At 46.8% G+C, this 20,102-nt stretch overlaps 1 protein-coding gene across 1 annotated transcript in view; it reads left to right on the top strand.

The window, feature by feature from the left end:
* The first annotated feature begins 647 nt into the window (after positions 1 to 647).
* Positions 648 to 20,102, top strand: part of LOC139173121 (uncharacterized) — a 33,509-nt gene continuing 14,054 nt past the window's right edge. The window contains exon 1 of the mRNA XM_070762688.1: positions 648 to 898. Within this exon, the coding sequence (XP_070618789.1) occupies positions 827 to 898 (72 nt within the window). The 5' untranslated portion in view covers positions 648 to 826. The remainder of the gene's footprint in view (positions 899 to 20,102) is intronic.

The following is a 20,102-nucleotide window of genomic DNA, read 5'->3' as shown; positions in this document are numbered from 1 at the left end:
GGAACAATGCATTCAGTTTTGGTCACCATGATGTAAAAAAAGATGTGGAGACTCTAGAAAGAGTGCAGAGAAGAGCAACAGAGATGATTAGGGGGCTGGAGGCTAAAAATTGGGTACATTATTTTTATGTTCCAATATCTCAGGGGTTGCCACAAAGAAGAGGGAGTCAAACTATTCTCCAAATCCCCTGAAGGTTGAACAAGAAGCAATGGATGGAAACTAATCAAGGAGAGAAGCAACTTAGAACTAAGGAGGAATTTCCCCACGGAACAATTAATCCGTGGAACAGCCTGCCTCCAGAAGTTGTGAATGCCACAACTCTGGAAGTTTTTAAGAAGGTGTTGGATAGCCATCTGTCTGAAGTAGTGTAGGGTGTCCTGCCTAAGCAGGGGGTTGGACTAGAAGACCTCCAAGGTCCCTTCCAACTCTGTTGTTGTTGTTATTATAATAATAATAATTATTATTATTATTAAAAAGGACCCCAAGAAAGCCAAAGGGGGACCCCCTATCCAGCTGGCCGGGCCAAGCCCAACGGCGGCGCCTCCTCCCCTTCTCCCGTTAGCAGAAGTCTCCCCCCCCCCAACAAGGCTGGCTAGAGGAGGGAGGAGGGGAAGAGATCTCTAAGCCCCCCCTCCCCTGCAGGTGACCCGCCCGCCCCGGGGAGGCGGCCAGGAAAGCGACTGGGCGGCCGCGCGGGAGAAGCAGGCAGCGTCGGGGAAGGACGGAGAGGGGAGCCGGGCGCGGGCAAGCCAGCCCGCCCAGGCGGAAAGAGGCTGAGCCTCCGCTGCTTCGCCCAACAGGCAGCGTCCCAACCGGAGAAGCCAGGATGGGCCGTCCCGCCGGCTTGCTTCTGCTGACAGCGGCCACCCTGTGCTGGTCTTGGGGGGCTCGAGGCCAGGTAAGCCCTGGGAAGGGGGATTTTTTTTTGCCAAGGGGAGGGGGTCTCTCCCTCCCTCCCTCCTCTCATTTCTTCCCTTTCTTTCCTTCTATCTCTCTCCCTCTCTCTCCTTTCCTTCTCTCTCTCTCCCTCACTTTATTTCCCTCTTTCTCTCTCCCTTCCACCCCCTCGGCCACTCTGTCTCTCCTTTCCTCCTTCTTTCTCCCCTACCCTCTCCCCCGTTTCCTTTTCTCCTTCTCTTTCTCTCCCTCCCTCACTTTATTTCCCCTTTTATCTCCCCCTCTCTCCCTCCTCCTCCTCTCTCTCCTTGTCTCCCTCTCTCTCCCTCCCTCTCTCGCCTTCCCTCCCTTTCCCTCTGTCTCTTCCTCCCCCTCTCCTAACTCTCTCCTCCTCTCTTTACCTCTGTCTCTCCCTTCCCCTCTCCCTTCTTCCTCTCCTTCCCTCCATCTCTCTCTCTCTCTCCCCTCCCCACTTTCAGACCCCCGCTTCTCTTCCTCTGCCCTCCTCTTCCTCTAACACTGCTTTTCACTCCTTTGCAAAAAACCCCTCCGACGTCGTGGACTCTCTCCTGTTTTTCCTACCCCCAAAAGAACCCCCTCCCAACTCTGCCGCCACCTCCCCTTCAAACAACCCCCCCACGCCAACCTTGCATGGAAAAAGCCTCACCCGACTCCCGCGAAAGCCCAGGCACCTCTCCAAAGTGTGCCGGATTTCGCTGCGTAATTACGCTTCGCCCAGCCGATACTTTTGGAGGCGAGGTGGCCGGGAGGGAAGGAACAGGGCAGTGTGTGTATGAAGTGGGAAGGGGGGGGGGTTATCCGGACATGCCGGGGTGACTTTTCTCCCCCCCCCCCCCAATCTTTCTCCGTTTCCTGGGGCTCGGTGGAAAGTTGCGTGCAGAACAGAAGGGGAGAGGCAAAGCCGGAGGAGAGAGAGAGAGGCGGCGTGGGGGGAGCTTTGGCTCTCCAAACAGAGTCCATGTGGGTTTCATTGAAAAGGAAAATTGGGAGGGGGAAACGGGTGGGGTGGAACCACTCGGGGTTGTTTACGATCCTCGGAGCAGGGAGGGAAGGAAGGAAGGAAAAAGGCAGACGGGACTCGTTTAGGTTTCAAATTCCTCCCCAAAAGAAGCCGAGCTGATTTGGGCAGGGGGCCGCGGGGGCGCCGGAACGCGCTTTCCCGCTTGGAGGTCTCTTGGGAAGCCTTCGCTGTACCGTTAGTTAGCCCTGAAATTGCTAGCCACCTTGAAGGAAGGAAGGGAAGGGAGGGAGGGAGGGAGGGATGGGTGGGTGGATGGATGGATGGATGGAGAGAGAGGAGAGGCGGTTTCCATGCAGAGGTCTCCAAACTCGACAACTTTAAGACTTGTGGACTTCAACTCCCAGAATTCTCCAGCCGGCTGGAGAATGCTGGGAATTGAAGTCCACAAGTCTTAAAGTTGCCTAGTTTGGGGCCCCTGCGGCGGGATGGAAGCAATTAATTCACCCCTCCCCTCCAATGACCAAGGGTTGCTAGCTTCCTAGTTTTGATTCTTGGGGGGGGGGATCTAATATCAGTGGTAGTTCTGAATTTAAATCTCCACTGAAGCATGAAAGTTAGAGTTGATTTGGCCCCACAATCAGTGGTAAAATCCATTTTTAAAAAACTACCGGTTCTGTGGGCGTGGCTTGGTGGGTGCGGTAGGGGAATGATAGTGCAAAATGTATTTATTTATTATTTTATTAATTATATTTATAAGCCCCATTCCCACTCCACTTCAGGGGAAGGATATTGCAAAATCTCCATTCCCTCCCCAATATGGGGGGCCAGACAGATGGGGTGTTTGCCGGTTCTCACAACTACTCAAAATTCCCGCTATAGGTTCTGCAGAACCTGCTGGATTTCACCCGTGCCCACCATGTAACCTACCTGTATCTCAGTTGTGTTGATGCTATAACTCAGTGTTTCCCAACCTTGGCAACTTGAAGATACCTGGACTTCAACTCCCAGAATTCCCCAGCCAGCATTTGCTGGCTGGGGAATTCTGGGAGTTGAAGTCCAAATATCTTCAAGTTGCCAAGGTTGGGAAACACTGCTATAACTGATTGAAAAATTCCTACCTAGCATCTTAACAAAATGACAGCATTGGAAGGGGCCTTGGAGGCCTTCTAGACTAACCCTCTCTGCTTGAGCAGGAGATGCTATTCCATTCCAGAAAAGAGACTGTTCAGTCTCTTCTTGAAAGCCTCCAGTGATGGATCATATAATGAGCCGGAAAGGGGAAAATAGGGTCATGTATCCTATTGATCTTCTTGGAAATAATAAGAACTGGTGGGACCACAGAGGAGGAGGTGGGAGAAGGAGGAAGAGAAGGAGGAGGAGGAGGAGAATGAGAAGGAGGAAGAGGAGGAGGAAGAAAGAAAAGGAGGAAGGAGAAGGAAACAAGAAGGAGGAGGAGGAGGAAGAATGAGAAGAGAAGGAGGAAGAGAAGAGAAGGAGGCGGAAGAAAGAGAATGGAGTAGAAGGAGAAGAAGGAAAGGGAGAAGAAGAGAAGGAGAAGAGAAGGAGTACGAGGAAGAATGAGAAGGAAGGAGGGAGGAGAAGAGAAGGAGGAAGAGAAGAGAAGGAGGCAGAAGAAAGTAGTAGATCCTTGGAACAAACTTCCAGCAGACGTGGTTGGTAAATCCACAGTCACTGAATTTAAACATGCCTGGGATAAGATGCCTGGGATAAGATAAAACACAGGAAATAGTATAAGGGCAGACTAGATGGACCAGGAGGTCTTTTTCTGCCGTCAGTCTTCTATGTTTCTAAGAGAAGGAGAAGAGAAGAAGTAGAAAGAGAAGAAGGAAAGGGAGAAGAAGAAGAGGAGAAGGAGGAGGAGAAGAGAAGGAAGGGAGGAGGAGAAGGAGAAGAAGAGAAGGAGGAAGAGAAGGAGGTGGAAGAAAGAGAAAGAGAAAAGAAAGAGTAGGAGGAAAGGGAGAAGAAGAGAAGGAGTAGGAGGAAGAATGAGAAGAAGAGAAGGAAGAGGAGGGAGAAGGAGAAGAAGAGAAGGTGGAGGAGGAGGAAGAAGGAGGGGAAGGGGGAAAGAAAATAATCTAAAGTGCTCTGGAACTTTAGAATTCAGACAAACAAGCACCTGCCACACAACACCACAACAGTTGTTGATACAAAATACAAAAACACTGGCTAGTGGCTGTGGCGTTAGGTGGAGACAGCAGAATAGAAGAGAAAAAACTGGAGGACGCAGGGAGAAAGCACAAAATATACAACTTGCAACAGAAGAACAACTATGGTCCAAAAAAGCAAAGACGGCACCCATCGTGACAGGCACCCGGCATGCAATCCCAAAAACATCTCTGGGGCAACCCTTGAGCCCCACCAGCACTGACCAAACCCCCATGAGTCAATTGCAGAAGGCAGCTTGGCTTGGAACGGCTGACATCCTGCAACAAAACCTTCCACCCCCCCTAAAGATGGCAACATCTGTCTATCGCAGGTCCTCAACGGGTGGGCAAGAGGACCACGTCTCCAGTCTCAACATCTGGCTGTGTAGGGGACACCAGCCCTAATAACAAAGCATGTGAAGCAAGATGGATTGCCCATCCCCCTCTTCCACCCAGCCTTGCTCCTAAGCTCGGTAAAGTATTTGGAAGGGGAAAAAATCCTTCCGCTCCGAAACTATGTCCCTCAATTAGCAAAGAATGCAGTTTGATTAATAAAGTCTATGACATTTCAGCTATTAAATCTGGCAGCCAGGCCGAGATCACAGCTTGCTGCATTAGCTCCCTTGCCAGATCAACCCAGCAAATAATAGAAGCCAAATCTATGCAATAAATAATGCCAAACATGGGCCCCTTTGGCTTATAATAATAGATGTAGAGTTGTTTTGTAGCCGACAAAGGCCGCCACAATGAGGAAAGATTGGGGGGGGGGGGAGAGAGAGAGGTTGGGTCAACGACATGACCAAGAATGACCACTGTAGAAGGCAGGGATGGCGTACCTTTTTTCCCTCAAGTGCCGAAAGAGCGCTATCATATGCTGCATTCATATGCTGCAACGTCCTTCCAGTCAACGACTACTTCAGCTTCAACCGCAACAACACAAGAGCACACAACAGATTCAAACTTAATATTAACCGCTCCAAACTTGACTGTAAAAAATATGACTTTAACAATCGAGTTGTCGAAGCGTGGAACTCATTACCGGACTCAATAGTGTCAACCCCCAACCCCCAACACTTCTCCCTTAGACTCTCCACGATTGACCTCTCCAGGTTCCTAAGAGGCCAGTAAGGGGCGTACATAAGTGCACTGGTGTGCCTTTTGTCCCCTGTCCAATTGTCTTCCCTTATCTCATTTATCATATATATTCTCTCCTTATCTATATCTATATCTATATTATATATATATATATCATATATATTCTCTCCTTATCTCTTATATCATATATATTCTCTCCCTCCCATCTACTTCTCTTCTTTTTACTTTCTATCGTTATATATATTACTTAATGTCTATTCTCTTCCATATGTATTGTATATTGGACAAAGAATACACACACACAAATGCCAACACCGATATTCAATGTCTGGGGAGGGCAAATACAGCTTCCCCCACCCCAGAGGAAGCCCTCTGAAGGCTGGAAACGGCCTGTTTGTTTCCCAATCTCTGGTGGGCCCGGTAGGTTCGGGTTTCACCCTTCCCAGGCTCGAAAGGCTTTCGTGGAGCCAGGGGATGGTAAAAATGCCCTCGCCCATCCTCCTGGAGGCTCCTTGGAAGGCAAAACCACCCTCCCAGAGCCTTTGTGAGTGCCAAAAATCAGCTGGTCGGCACACACATGGCCATTGGAGCTGAGCTAGGGCAACGGCTCACGTGCCAGCAGATATGGCTCCACGTGCCACCTGTGGCACCCATGCCATAGGTTTGCCATCACTGGTATAGAGGAAAAAAGTTGCTCCTTGGATAATGCCTTCAACAAAGCATTGACATTCTGGGATCCACTCAGTAGAGTGATCTCAAGGGTCCTGCTTTTATCTCCATAGAGTCTATCGGTTCTTCTCCATTCGGAGGCTTTACAGCAGTATTGGGTTGCTACCCGATACGCACCACACTACACATCAGTAGTAAAAATGGAATTGCGCATGCTGCTCCATGTCTCTGGCTTGCACATGTGCACGTACCACCGAGATTTGTTCAAGATTTTTTCGCCTCTTCTTAAGAACCATTTTCCACTTACACACCCGAGCCTCCGAAACTGTAACAGGAAAAGGCAGGGAGAAGCCTCCATGGGGCCTCTCTAGGAATCTCCTGGGAGGAAACAGGTCCAGAAAAGGCGGGGAGAAGCCTCCGTGGGGCTTCTCCTGGGAGGAAACAGGTCCAGAAAAGGCAGGGAAAAGCCTCCGTGGGGCCTCTCTAGGAATCTCCTGGGAGAAAACAGGTCCAGAAAAGGCAGGGAAGAAGCCTCCGTGGGGCTTCTCCTGGGAGGAAACAGGTCCAGAAAAGGCAGGGAAAAGCCTCCGTGGGGCCTCTCTAGGAATCTCCTGGGAGAAAACAGGTCCAGAAAAGGTGGGAAGAAGCCTCCGTGGGGCTTCTCCTGGGAGGAAACAGGTCCAGAAAAGGCAGGGAAAAGCCTCCGTGGGGCCTCTCTAGGAATCTCCTGGGAGAAAACAGGTCCAGAAAAGGCAGGGAAAAGCCTCCGTGGGGCCTCTCTAGGAATCTCCTGGGAGGAAACAGGTCCAGAAAAGGCAGGGAAAAGCCTCCATTGTGCCTCTCTAGGAATCTCTTGGGAGAAAACAGGTCCAGAAAAGGCAGGGAAAAGCCTCCGTGGGGCCTCTCTAGGAATCTCCTGGGAGGAAACAGGCCCAGAAAAGGCAGGGAAAAGCCTCCGTGGGGCCTCTCTAGGAGTCTCCTGGGAGGAAACAGGTCCAGAAAAGGCAGGTAGAGAAGCCTCTGTGGGGCCTCTCTAGGAATCTCCTGGGAGGAAACAGGGCCTCCACCTGCCTTGTGGTTTCCCCAATAGTACGCATCATTTGCTTTTACATTGATTCCTATAGGAAAAATTGCTTCTTCTTACAAACTTTTCTACTCAAGAACCTGGTCATGGAATGAATTAAGTTCATAAGTAGAGGTACCACTGTACAATCGAAAACTCTGGCATTTGGTGGTCCGTAACTTTCTTAAAAGGAAGCAGGGAGGGGGAAATTAAATTATTCAAGACATCTGTGGAGGTTGAAACTCAGAGGAAGCAATCAAAATTATCTTCTATGGCCTGGCCTCTTTCGTTTCCCACATGTGGGTTGTTTTCTTATCCATATGGCCTTCTGTAGCTATGCTCAACATGTGGGAAGGTCCTGGGGCCTACATGAAAGAAAGTCTACTTTGCACTGTTCGAAAACAAAGTCAAGTTTCTGTTTTCATCTCCGCGTGGGGAGAGAGGAGAGGGGAAGGGAAGGAACTGAGCTCTGAAAACACAACTTCTAAAGAGCCTCTCCTAAAAAATTTTCCCCGTGGATTTGATTTGAGCCTCGCTTAAAATTTTCTCAGCAGATTCCTGGGCTGTGGTTATAAGCAGGGGAATCTGCAGGGCTGGGTTTTCTGAAGACAAGACCACTAAATTTATAAATTGGTAAATTAATTAGAAGAACCCAATCAAGGAGAGAAGCAACCTAGGACCAAGGAGTATCAGAATGGTCAGACAACTAGTAACTTCAAATCTCAACCAATAAATGCTCTGTCTTAACACATCGGCAAAAAGAGTCAGAAGACAAAATACAAGCTTGGAGGACACGACCTCTGTCAAGGACCTTGGAGTACTCAACCAATGACCCAAGTGGTAGAGCCCACTGTAACAACATTGCCCAAAAAAAAGCACTAAGAGTTGTTAATCTAATCTCTGGCAATATTACAGTACTAACCAAAACATTTGCTAGACCAATTCTTGAATACAGCTCACCTCTCTGGAACCCCCACTGCCCCGAGTTTTCAGAGAGGGGCGGCATACAAATCCAAATAATAAATATTAGACATCAATATACATGAGAGAGTCCAAAAATATTTCACAAGAAGAATTCTCCACTCCTTTGCTCATAACAGAATACCTTACTTGAAATTTGGGGCTTAGATAGCCTAGAACTTCATCACCTTCGATCTGACCTAAATGCTGTTCATAAAACCATCTACTACAATGTCCTACCTGCCAATGATTTCTTCAGCTTCAACCGCAATAACACATGAGCACACAATCAATTCAAGCTTAATGTAAACCACTCCAAACATGACTGCAGAAAATACAACTTCAGAATGATTGATGCCTGGAGTGCACTACTTGACACTGGGGTTTCTTCCCCAAACCCCCAAAACCTTAACCTTAGAATGTCTACAGTAGATCTCTCTTTCTAAGAGGTCTGCAAGGGGTGTGCATAAGCGCACCATTGTGCCTACTGTCCCTGTCCTATTGCCTAATTTACCGGTACCTACTTGGCTACCAATATCTACTAGCTTGTACATGTTTGATGAAAGAAAGAAAGAAAGAAAGAAAGAAAGAAGGATGGAAGGAAGGAAGGAAGAGAAGGCAAGGAAGGAAAGAAAGTAGGAAGGAAGGAAAGGAATGAAAGGAAAGGAAAGAAGGAAGGAAGGAAGAGAAGGCAAGGAAGGAAAGAAGGAAGGAAGGAAGGAAGGAAGGAAGGAGGAAGGAAGGAAGGAAGAAAGAAAGAAGGAAGGAAGGAAGGAAGGAAAGAAAGTAGGAAGGAAGGAAAGGAATGAAAGGAAAGGAAAGAAGGAAGGAAGAGAAGGCAAGGAAGGAAAGAAGGAGGAAGAAAGAAAGGAAGAAAGAAAGAAGGAAGGAAAGTAGGAAGGAAGAAAAGGAAGGAAAGGAAAGAAGGAAGGAAGGAAAGTAGGAAGGAAGAAAAGGAAGGAAAGGAAAGGAAAGAAGGAAGGAAGGAGGAAGAAAGAAAGAAAGAAAGAAAGAAAAGTCAGTCCCCTCCAACTCTGTTATTCTGATACAGCAACCCAGCTTTTTCAGTTTGGCTCATTTTGCTTGATTTAGACAAGGCTGCCTGGATGATAAGAAAACATCTATCAAACATTTTAAATGTATTGCACACTTATCTTTTTCCCCCCTCCCAAGTCTCCAGGAATAAAATACAGCTTCTGCATTGAGTACAGGTAGTCTTTGACTTATGACCTCAAACAAACCCAACTTTTTCAAAGTGAGTTTTGTCCCATTTCATGACCTTTCTCACCACGGCAGGTGCGGTTCCTAACTTATCTCGTTGCCGGTCCTCTTCCTCCCACACTTCATTTCATTTCATTTATTGGATTTATATGCCGCCCCTCTCTGAAAACATGTCTCGTGGGTGCGGGCAGTCCTCGACTTATGACCACAGTTGAGTGGACTCACGTTGTTAAGTGAGGCATTTCTTAAAGTAAGCTTTAACCCTGTTTTATGATCTTCTGCACTTGTTAAGCGAAGCGGTTGTTGAAGTTGTTCAATTAGTAAGACGGTTGTTAAGTGAAGCTGGCTTCCCCTGGACGGTCACAAAAGGGGATCACGTGACACACACAGACAAAAACACACATCCTGGGGAGGCTACAACCGGCATAAATACAAGCCAGTCGCCAGGTGTCTCAATTTTGACCACATGAGTGCGAGGATGCTGCAACGGTTCGTAAGCATTCATTCATTCATTCATTCATTCATTCATTCATTCATTTATTTATTGGATTTGTATGCCGCCCCTCTCCGTAGACTTGGGGCGGCTAACAACAGTAATAAAAAACATCATATAAATCCAATACTAAAACAACTAAAAACCCTTATTGTAAAACCAAACATCCCTACAAACAAACATAACATACATAAATTGTAGAAGCCTAGGGGGAAAGAATATCTCAGTTCCCCCATGCCTGATGGCAGAGGTGGGTTTTAAAGAGCTTACGAAAGGTGAGGAGGGGGGGGCAATTCTAATCTCCGTGGGGGAGTTGGTTCCAGAGGGCGGGGCCGCCACAGAGAAGGCTGTAAAAAACAGCATGAAAAACAGTCCTGTCACTTACTTTTTTTCATTACCCTTTGTAACTTTGAGCAGTCACTAATTGAACTGTTGCTAAGTCGAGGACTACTGTAGAGGAAGCTGGGTTTGTTTAATGACCGCAGGAGTCACTTACCAACGGCAGCAATTCGCTTAACCGTGGTCAAAGAAACCCCAAACAAACCATGATAATACAGTGAACGCCTCTACTTATGAACTTTTCTAGATAAGAACCGGGTGTTCAAGATTTTTTTGCCTCTTCTCAAGAACCATTTTCCACTTACAAACTGAGCCTCCAAAACTGTAACTGGGAAAAGCAGGTAGAAGCCTCCATGGGGCCTCTCTAGGAATCTCCTGGGAGGAAACAGGGCCAGAAAAGGCGGGGAAAAGCCTCTGTGGGGCCTCTCTAGGAACCTCTCCTGGGAGGAAACAGGGCCAGAAAAGGCGGGGAGAAGCCTCCGTGGGGCCTCTCTAGGAATCTCCTAGGAGGAAACAGGTCCAGAAAAGGCAGGGAGAAGCCTCCGTGGGGCCTCCCTAGGAATCTCCCAGGAGGAAACAGGGCCTCCACCCTCTCTGTAGTTTCCCCAATCGCACACATTATTTCCTTTTACATTGATTTCTATGGGGAAAATTGCTTCTTCTTACAAACCTTTCTACTTAAGAACCTGGTCACGGAACAAAATAAGTTTGCAAGTAGAGGTACCACTGCATTACCGTGGCTCACTGGACAAGCGCTTTGGGTTAGCAAGGGAAATTCTGGCTCCAAATTGAGGTTGTAAGTCAAGGACTAGGAAGAGGAAGGGAAAGACTCTCTCAGGAGGAAACAACAAACTGTTTTGTGTTGAAGACGGTTGTGAAGATAGCCACACCTTTTCTGAGCAAGCCGGCCTTCGTTGACTCACAAACAATTTTCCCTTGCCATACAATTACCAGACAGATCTTGGTTGGCATCCGAAGCTGTAATCAACAAGAGAAAAACATGTCAGCTAAGCTCAGGTAATTTGGCACTTTGGAAAAAAAATAATTTCTGGCTAAGCCCAAAGATCAGAAGCAATTCCTGCATCTTTTTCCTAATAAAGAGACAGCTGCATTGACCGTATAAAATCCAGCTGGTGGTTGTTGTTGTTGTTATTATTATTATTGTTGTTGTTGTTGTTGTTGTTATTTTGATTTGTATGCCGCCCCTCTCCGAAGACTTGGAGCGGCTCACACCCAACAATATACACAGTACAAATCCAATATTAAAAACAGTATTTAAAACCCTTATAATAAAAAAACAATCATACAACCCAAATCGACCATACATAAATCATAATAGCTGACGGATATATCAATACCCTTTATGGCACTGGACCAGGGTATCTACGAGACCGCCTTCTGCCGCACAAATCCCAGTGACCGGTTAGGTCCCACAGAGTTGGTCTCCTCCGGGTCCCGTCAACTAAACAATGTCGTTTGGCGGGACCCAGAGGAAGAGTCTTCTCTGTGGTGGCTCTGACCCTGTGGAATCAGCTCCCTCCAGAGATTAGAACAGCCCCCACCCTCCTTGCCTTTCGTAAACTCCTTAAAACCCACCTCTGTCGTCAGGCGTAGGGGAACTGAAACATCTCCCCCTGCCTATGTAGTTTTTTATGTACGATATGACTGTATGTATGTTTTTTAATATATTGGAGTTTTTTGCTTTTTAGCCTTTTTAAATGTATTATTGTTATTTTAGACTCTAACTATTAGATTTGTTATTATATATTGTTTTTATCATTGCTGTAAGCCGCCCTGAGTCTATGGAGAGGGGCGGCATACAAATCTAATAAATAATAATAATAATAATAATAATAATAATAATAATAATAATAATTTCCCCATGCCTGGCGACATAGGTGGGTTTTCAGGAGCTTACGAAAGGCAAAGCAGCAGGAGAGAATGCAACAATAATCTACTCCCGTGATGTGATGGCAAACCTATGGCATGCATGCCACATGGAGGTGGCACGCGGAGCCATATCGGAGGGCACGCGAGACTTTGCCATATTTCAGCTCCAGTGCGCCAGCTGATTTTCGGCCTTGAAAAAGGCCGTTTCGCCCTCTGGATGCTTCAGGGAAGGCTCGGAGGCAAAAAAAATTGCCCAAGAGACAAACCGGAAGTTCAGAAAAACGCACTTCCGGTTTGCCGTTGTGCTGGTTTTTGCACTCCAGAGAGTTAAGGGAAGCTTCCTAAAGTCCCAGATTGTAAAAAAACCAGCATAAGGGCAAACTGGAAGTGCATTTTCCAAACTTCTGGTTTGCCAATTGCCATCACTTGCATTAGAGTTCCAGATAATGTATAGAGGAAATTGATATACAGTGATCCCTCGATTTTCGTGATCTCGATTTTTGCGAAACGCTATATCGCGATTTTTCAAAAAATAATAATTAAAAAATACTCCCTGTTTTTTTTGCTATACTGTACCACAGTTTTTCTCACCCGATGACGTCATACGTCATCACCAAGAGTCACTTCTCTGTCTCTTTTTTTCTATCATTTCTCTCTCTCTTCCTTCCACTCTTCTCTCTCTCTTTCTTCCTCTCTCACACTCTCTTCCTCCCTCTCTCATCTCTTTCAGGGGGGGCGGCGGGTGGGCGGGTGCCTACGGGGGACGGTGGCTGCCAGCGCTGGACTCGGCGGTGAGAGGGGGCGGGTAGCGGCGAGCGAGCGGGCGGGGCGGGCAAGTGGCGGGCGGGCGGGCGGGTGCTTACGGGGAACGGTGGCCGCCAGCGCTGCTGCAGGAGGACTCGGCGGTGAGAGGGGCGGTAGCGGCGGGCGAGCGAGCGGCGAGGAGGCTGGAGGCGCTACCATTGGCCGGGAACAAGGCGCTGAACAGGAACCACTTGCCTGGTGGCAGGGTTGTCCCGCCCCACGGGGAAAGTAACCGGAGCCGAAGAGGCGCTCGGCTGGCAAGGGGCGGCAGGAGGGAGAGTTTGGCCGGGCGGGGGTGTGTGTTTGTGTGGTGGGGGAGAGCTTGCGTATCTTCGGGGATGGCGATACGCAGGCGGAGCGTTTCCATCTGCTCCGCTGGGACGGGCGCCTCTAAGCCCAGTGTCTGCTTTCTCTCCCCGGGAACTGCCTGCTTTCCTCCACTTCGAGCGGGGCGCCTGGGCTCCCGAGTACCCGCGTCTTTTCCATCACCCGGAGGAGGAGTGCGACTTCTGCCCAAGTGTTAAAGAGGCCGTAGAGGGCTTAACCCGCGTCGCTCCCTCCCTCCTTGCCATCCCCGGGACTTCAACTCTGGGTGGGGAAGGCGGTGATAGCGGCAAACGGCGGACAGGCGAGCGACAAACGGCGGGTGCTGGGGGGGCGGGGGCAGCCGGCATTCAAAGCAATCTGTCGGCTTCCGCACTCTCGTCGCTCCCAGCCTCCACCATCTGCGCATGCGCGGCCATGGGGAAAAGGCGTGCATGCGCAGATGGTGTTTTTACTTCCACACCGCTATATCGTGAAAAATCGATTATCGCGAGGGGTCTTGGAACAGAACCCTCGCGATAATCGAGGGATCACTGTAAAGTGTTCTCTCAATTTTCGTGGGGGCTGCGTTCCGAGACTGCCCGCGAAAGTTGAATTTCCGTGAAGTAGAGATACGGAAGTAAATACACTACAGTATCACAAGCCTTCCCTTAACACTTCAAACCCCTAAATTACCATTTCCCATTCCCTTAGCAACCATTTAGACTATTACTCACCACGTTTATTTATTAAAGTTTATTAAAAAAATATTTATTAAAGGCGGACGAAAGTTTGGCGATGACATATGACGTCATGGGGCGGGAAAAAGTGTAGTATAGGGAAAAAACCCGTGCAGTATTTTTTAATTAATATTTTTGAAAAACCGTGGTATAGACTTTTCGTGAAGTTCGAATCCGCGAAAATCAAGGGGACACTGTCCTGCAATTTGACTTAGAATTGAAACTAGAGACCTATCTTCTAGGGCTTGTTAGAGGGCAATACGTATAATCAAAATACTACCTGATCATTCATATAATAACTGTAGCGAGATTAGCCTATGCCCAAATGTGGAAAGATAATAACCTCCCAACAGACAATATGATTATAAACAAACTTATGGACTGCGCTGAAATGTCCAGGCTCACTTTTGAACTACAAAATAAACAAGAAAAAGACTTTTACACAATTTGGGAAAATCTTTATGAATGGCTTGAAACCAGAAGAAATAACCAATAAATAAGTAAATCTCCAGGACTGCCTTCTGCTGCACGAATCCCAGCGACTAGTTAGGTCCCACAGAGTTGACCTTCTCCAGGTCCCGTCAACTAAACAATGTCATTTGGCGGGACCCAGGGGAAGAGCCTTCTCTGTGGCGGCCCCGACCCTTTGGAACCAACCCCCCCAGATATCAGAGTTGCCCCCACCCTCCTTGCCTTTTGTAAGCTCCTTAAAACCCACCTCTGTCGTCAGGCATGGGGGAATTGAGATATTCCCTCCCTCTAGGCTTATAAAATTTATGCATGGTATGCTAGTATGTATGATTGGTTTCTAAATTGGGGTTTTTTAAATTAACTTAAATATTAGATTTGTTTACATTGTATTATTATTGCTGTGAGCCGCCCCAAGTCTGCGGAGAGGGGCGGCATACAAATCTGATTAATAAATAAATAAAATAATAAATAATATATGGATGTAATTGATAACTATAAATAACACAATAAAAATGTAAGCAATTGATATATGGATTAGATAAAGCAATAAGGAGATGTATAGAGCTTGCTTTTTGATTCACCAGGAATGCAAACAAAATGGAAATGATATACTATGTAACCATTTTTCTTTCTTTTTCTATTTTCTTTTTCTTCTATTTTCTTTTCTTTTTGTCTCTCTGTCCTTCTTTCTCGTTTCTCTTTCTCTTCGTCCGCCAGGTTTTTCCTTTTTTCTTCTTTCTTTTAATTATATGTTTGTAATAGTCGTTTATTATTCTTTTTGACTTGTATTGTTTTTCTATTTGTGGATAAAAACTTTAAAAAAATACTTTGCGGGAAAAAGCTTTATGAAATTTTGGGATCAGCCCTGAAAGTCCTGCTTTACCCTGGATTGGAGAAGAGGGCTTCATCTCTGCCTCTTCTTCTGACAGTCAAATATCTTGGCTTAATCCTTGTTTAAAGCCAAACAATATAATTTAGTGCAAACAAACCATGATGTGGAAAAGAAGGGTTGTGTGTGTGAAACAGGGGGAAAAAATAACTTTTCTCCAGAAGGGCTTTAGGTTTGCCTCCAGAAGTTGTGGGTGTCCATCAATGGTGGTTTTTAAGAAGAGATTGGACAGGATGCTATGCCTGACCAGTTGGACTACAAGACCTCTGGAGCTCTCTTTCAACTCTGTTATTCTCCAGCGAGTTTAATTTCAGACCGAGGGGGAAAGAATTTGCACTATTTCCACATCTGGGCTTAGACACAAACGCTGCGTGACTTCTCTGTTCTCTTGCCAAGATCCATTTGTGTTTAAGCAGACTAAAAATGACTTAATCCCTTTGTAGTTTCTTTTTTTTAAAAGAAAAAAACCTCCACTCTTTCCTCCACAATGAATGCCAGAAAATGGATGGCGTTTAGAAGAAAGTCCTGTTAATGGATAACTTTGCTCCATCCAAGTTTGATCGCGAGCAGGATAGGAAAATAAACGAGGATTTAGATGGTTTTTTGAGTCGGAGCTGAAATTCCATGAATGTTTTTGTATATATCAGCAATGGTGAAGCTTTTTTGGTGGTGGGGGGGGAAGAGTGTGTATGTGTGCCCACAACTATAATTCCTTTCACCCCCCCCCCCTGCATATGTGCATGACCTCTGTTCCTGGCACGTGATGACACATGTTTTTTGCTCTCTCCAAGTTCCAGAGCCTTTGAGCCTGGGGAGGGCGAAAACAGCCTTTCCCACTCCCCACCCCTGGAAATCCTCCGGAGGCCAAAAATGGCTAGTTTCACAACTTCCAACCAGGTCATTTTTAGCCTCCGCAAGGCCTCCGGGGGCTGGGGAAGGCCATTTTCGCCGACCCGGGCTCTTAGAAAAGCTCTGAAGCCTGGGGAGAACAAAAAAAGGGACCTGATCAGTAATGGGCAGCCACACTTTTTACTGCCACACTGTGGGTGTGGCTTATTTTGTGGGTGTGGCTTAGTGGTCATGTGACTGGGTAGGAGTAGTGGCTTGCCAGCCATGTGACCAGGTGGGAGTGGCTTGAACGATCATCATCGTTCAAGTGAACTGTTAAGTCCTCGACTTACAACCTTACCAGTGTCACTCGCTGGGGTGACAATTTGCTTTATTTATTTATTTATTAGATTTGTATGCCGCCCCTTTCCATAGACTCGGGCGGCTCACAACACAATAAAACAATTCATGACAAATCTAATAATTTACAATTTAAAATTTAAAATAGTTAAGAAAACCCCATTTTTAAACAGACATACCTTCAAACATACCATACATAAATTATATAGGCCCGGGGGAGATATCTCAATTCCCCCATGCCTGACGACAAAGGTGGGTTTTGAGGAGTTTACGAAAGGCAAGGAGGGTAGGGGCAGTTCTAATCTCTGGGGGGAGCTGGTTCCAGAGAGCCGGGGCCGCCACAGAGAAGGCTCTTCCCCTGGGGCCCACCAATCGACATTGTTTAGTTGATGGGACCCGGAGAAGGCCGACTCTGTGGGACCTAATCGGTCGCTGGAATTCGTGCGGCAGAAGGCGGTCTCGAAGATATTCTGGTCCGATGCCATGAAGGGGCTTTATAGGTCATTACCAACACTTTGAATTGTGACCGGAAATTGATCTGTAACCAATGCACACTGCATTTCCGCGCTCTCCTTCCTGGGTCGTCCCCCCCCCCCAACTTAGGCTGGGTAGCTAGGCGAACGGGTGCTTCCAGAAGCATAAATGCTGCCAGCGCCGCTTCCACCCACGCCTTCTGCTTGCACCTCAGGCTGGGGGGGGGGAGCCAGGCAGGAGAGAGGGAAGCTCATTGGAGGCCAGGAAGGAGGAAAGAGGAAAAAAGCGAGGAGCGCAGATACAGCAGCAGGGGGAAAAAAGGAGAGCCAAGCCGAGACCAGCAATCCAGGAAGTGACAGCCGCTGATCAGCTGGAGCTGTGCATGCATCTTCATTTCTGCCGGTAGAACTGCGTTCCACCCTGTCCTGCCTGCTGCCCACCCTTGGACCTGATCCAATCTGGAAAAAGTGTTGAAAACCTTCATTACTGGAAGCTTTCAAGGAGAGACTGGACTGCCATTTGTCTGAAATGATGTAGGGCAGTGACATAGAAACATAGAAACATAGAAGTCTGACGGCAGAAAAAGTCCTCATGGTCCATCTAGTCTGCCCTTATACTATTTCCTGTATTTTATCTTAGGATGGATATATGTTTATCCCTGGCATGTTTAAATTCAGTTACTGTGGATTTATCTACCACGTCTGCTGGAAGTTTGTTCCAAGGATCTACTACTCTTTCAGTAAAATAATATTTTCTCATGTTGCTTTTGATCTTTCCCCAAACTAACTGCGGACTTTTTTTGGTTCCCGTGCCAAAATGATGTGTGTGGGTATGCTAGCATGTGTGCATGTGGCCACACCCCTCCCCTCCACCATATATGCGCACACATACCCTGCAGTGCCCCTGTTAGGTGAAAAAAATATGCCCAAATGGCCAAACTGGACGTTTAGGAAGACGTACTTCTGGTTTGCCCATTGTGCTGTTTTTTGCACTCTGGGGCTTCAGGAAGCTCCCTTGAACCCTCCGGAGCATGACGGCAAACCGGAAGTGCATTTTTCTGAACTTCTGGTTTCTCCGTTTTGCCTCTAGGGCTTCTGGAAAGATTCCATGAACTGTCTGGAGGGCGAAACTTATTTGGGAAAGGCCGAAACTTATTTGGCCCGTGCGCTGGAGCTGAAACATGATAAATGTAAAATAATGCACTCGGGGAAAAGGAATCCTCAATCTGAGTATTGCATTGGCAGTTCTGTGTTAGCAAAAACTTCAGAAGAGAAGGATTGAGGGGTAGTGATTTCTGACAGTCTCAAAATGGGTGAGCAGTGTGGTCGGGCAGTAGGGAAAGCAAGTAGGATGCTTGGCTGCCTAGCTAGAGGTATAACAAGCAGGAAGAGGGAGATTGTGATCCCCTTATATAGAGCACTGGTGAGACCACATTTGGAATACTGTGTTCAGTTCTGGAGACCTCACCTACAAAAAGATATTGACAAAATTGAACGGGTCCAAAGACGGGCTACAAGAATGGTGGAAGGTCTTAAGCATAAAACGTATCAGGAAAGACTTCATGAACTCAATCTGTATAGTCTGGAGGACAGAAGGAAAAGGGGGGACATGATTGAAACATTTAAATATGTTAAAGGGTTAAATAAGGTTCAGGAGGGAAGTGTTTTTAATAGGAAAGTGAACACAAGAACAAGGGGACACAATCTGAAGTTAGTTGGGGGAAAGATCAAAAGCAACATGAGAAAATATTATTTTACTGAAAGAGTAGTAGATCCTTGGAACAAACTTCCAGCAGACGTGGTTGGTAAATCCACAGTAATTATGTTTCTATGTTTCTAAGTCTGAAACATGGAGCCTAGGTTCGCCATCAAAGGTGTAGGGTTTCCTGCTTGGGCAGGGATTAGACTAGATCAGTGATTTTCAACCTTTTTTGAGCTGCGGCACATTTTTTACATTTACAAAATCCTGGGGCACACTACCAACCAAAATGACACAAAATGACACTCTAAGACAACACATATTATACATATTATATCCCCCTTGTGTGTGTGTGTGTGTGTGTGTGTGTATACACACACTTGAACCATTTCCAAAAACAGGTGAGGGCTGTGTTTTTTCCTCTCTTATTCTTTGGGTGCTTTTTATCATATGCTTTAAATCAAGAGTCACTTCTCTCTCTCTTTTGTTTCTCTCTCTTTCCTTTCATTCTCCGCCTCAGTCATTTTCTCATTTATTTATTTTCTCTCATTTCTCTCTCCCTTCCTCTCCCCTCTCTCTTTCTTGCTTTCTCTCTCTCTCTCTCTCACTCACTCTTTCTCTCTCTTGCTTTTTCTCTCTCTCTCTTTCTCTCACACTCTTTATTTCTCTCTATTTCTCTCTCTCTTGCTTGCTTTCTTTCTCTCTATCTCTTGATTTCTCTCTCTCTTTCTCTCCCCCCCTCTCTTGCTGTCTCTCCCTCAGTGTCTCGCTCTCTTTCTTTCTTTCTCTCTCTCTTTCTTTTTTCTCTCTCTTGCTTTCTCTCTTTCTTTCTCTCTCTCTCTCTTGCTTTCTTTCTCTTTCTCTCTCCCCTCTCGCGGCACACCTAACCATGTTCCGCGGCACACTAGTGTGCCACGGCACACTGGTTGAAAAACACTGGACTAGATGACCTACAAGCAGTGATGGGCTCCTACAGGTATGGTCAGGTACGCAAGACCGGTAGCAAAATTTTGGTTTTTTTTTTCTTTTTCCCCCCTTCAGGACTCTGGGTATGTTTTTCCTATTGCAGTAAATGAGGTTGAATGTGTATCATTTTAGAAGAGCTGTGCATATGTGTGTGTACATACCCTGTATATATAGTAGATAATCATAGGTGGGCTATTGCCCAGACCTGGGGGGGGGGACACAGTGGGGTAGCGAAAATGGAGCTCCACCCCAGAGCACTCAATTTGCACTGAAAGATGTTGAAACAAAATGCATAAGCCCATAGTGTGTGTTGTGGTTAGCTCTGGCCCAGCTCCTGCCCCAAGGACTGTGGATGTGGGGGAGACATCCACATGCTGCAGGCCTGTTTTGCCCCCGGTGGAATCTGCTGATGAAGGCTCCTCTGACCAAGAAGACATGAGTGACAGGGAGGAGGAGAGTGGGGCAGACAGCTCAGAAGGAGATCAATTATCTAGCTCCTCCTTGGATTCAGAACAAGAGTTAATGATACAGCCACGCATGTGGAGAGCGATGCATAGGCAACAACAACTGAGAGATTATTATCAAAGAAAATGAGGCCACCTGTGGTTGGGTGGGGCTGTGGGTTTGGCCATTGTGGAGGATTATTTGATCGTTGTGTTTCCTGCCTGCTTTGCTGCCTTTGACCTTTTGTGTGCTGATTTTTCCCCACTTTGAAACTAAACCAGAGCAAAGTGTGTTTCACTTTGTGAAAAAAGAAGGACCGTGAATTGCCTCACAGCTGCAAGCTAAGTATCA

This window comes from Erythrolamprus reginae, chromosome 10 (assembly GCF_031021105.1).
Source record: "Erythrolamprus reginae isolate rEryReg1 chromosome 10, rEryReg1.hap1, whole genome shotgun sequence".
NCBI lineage: Eukaryota > Metazoa > Chordata > Lepidosauria > Squamata > Dipsadidae > Erythrolamprus > Erythrolamprus reginae.
This window is presented reverse-complemented; position numbering and strand designations above follow the sequence as displayed.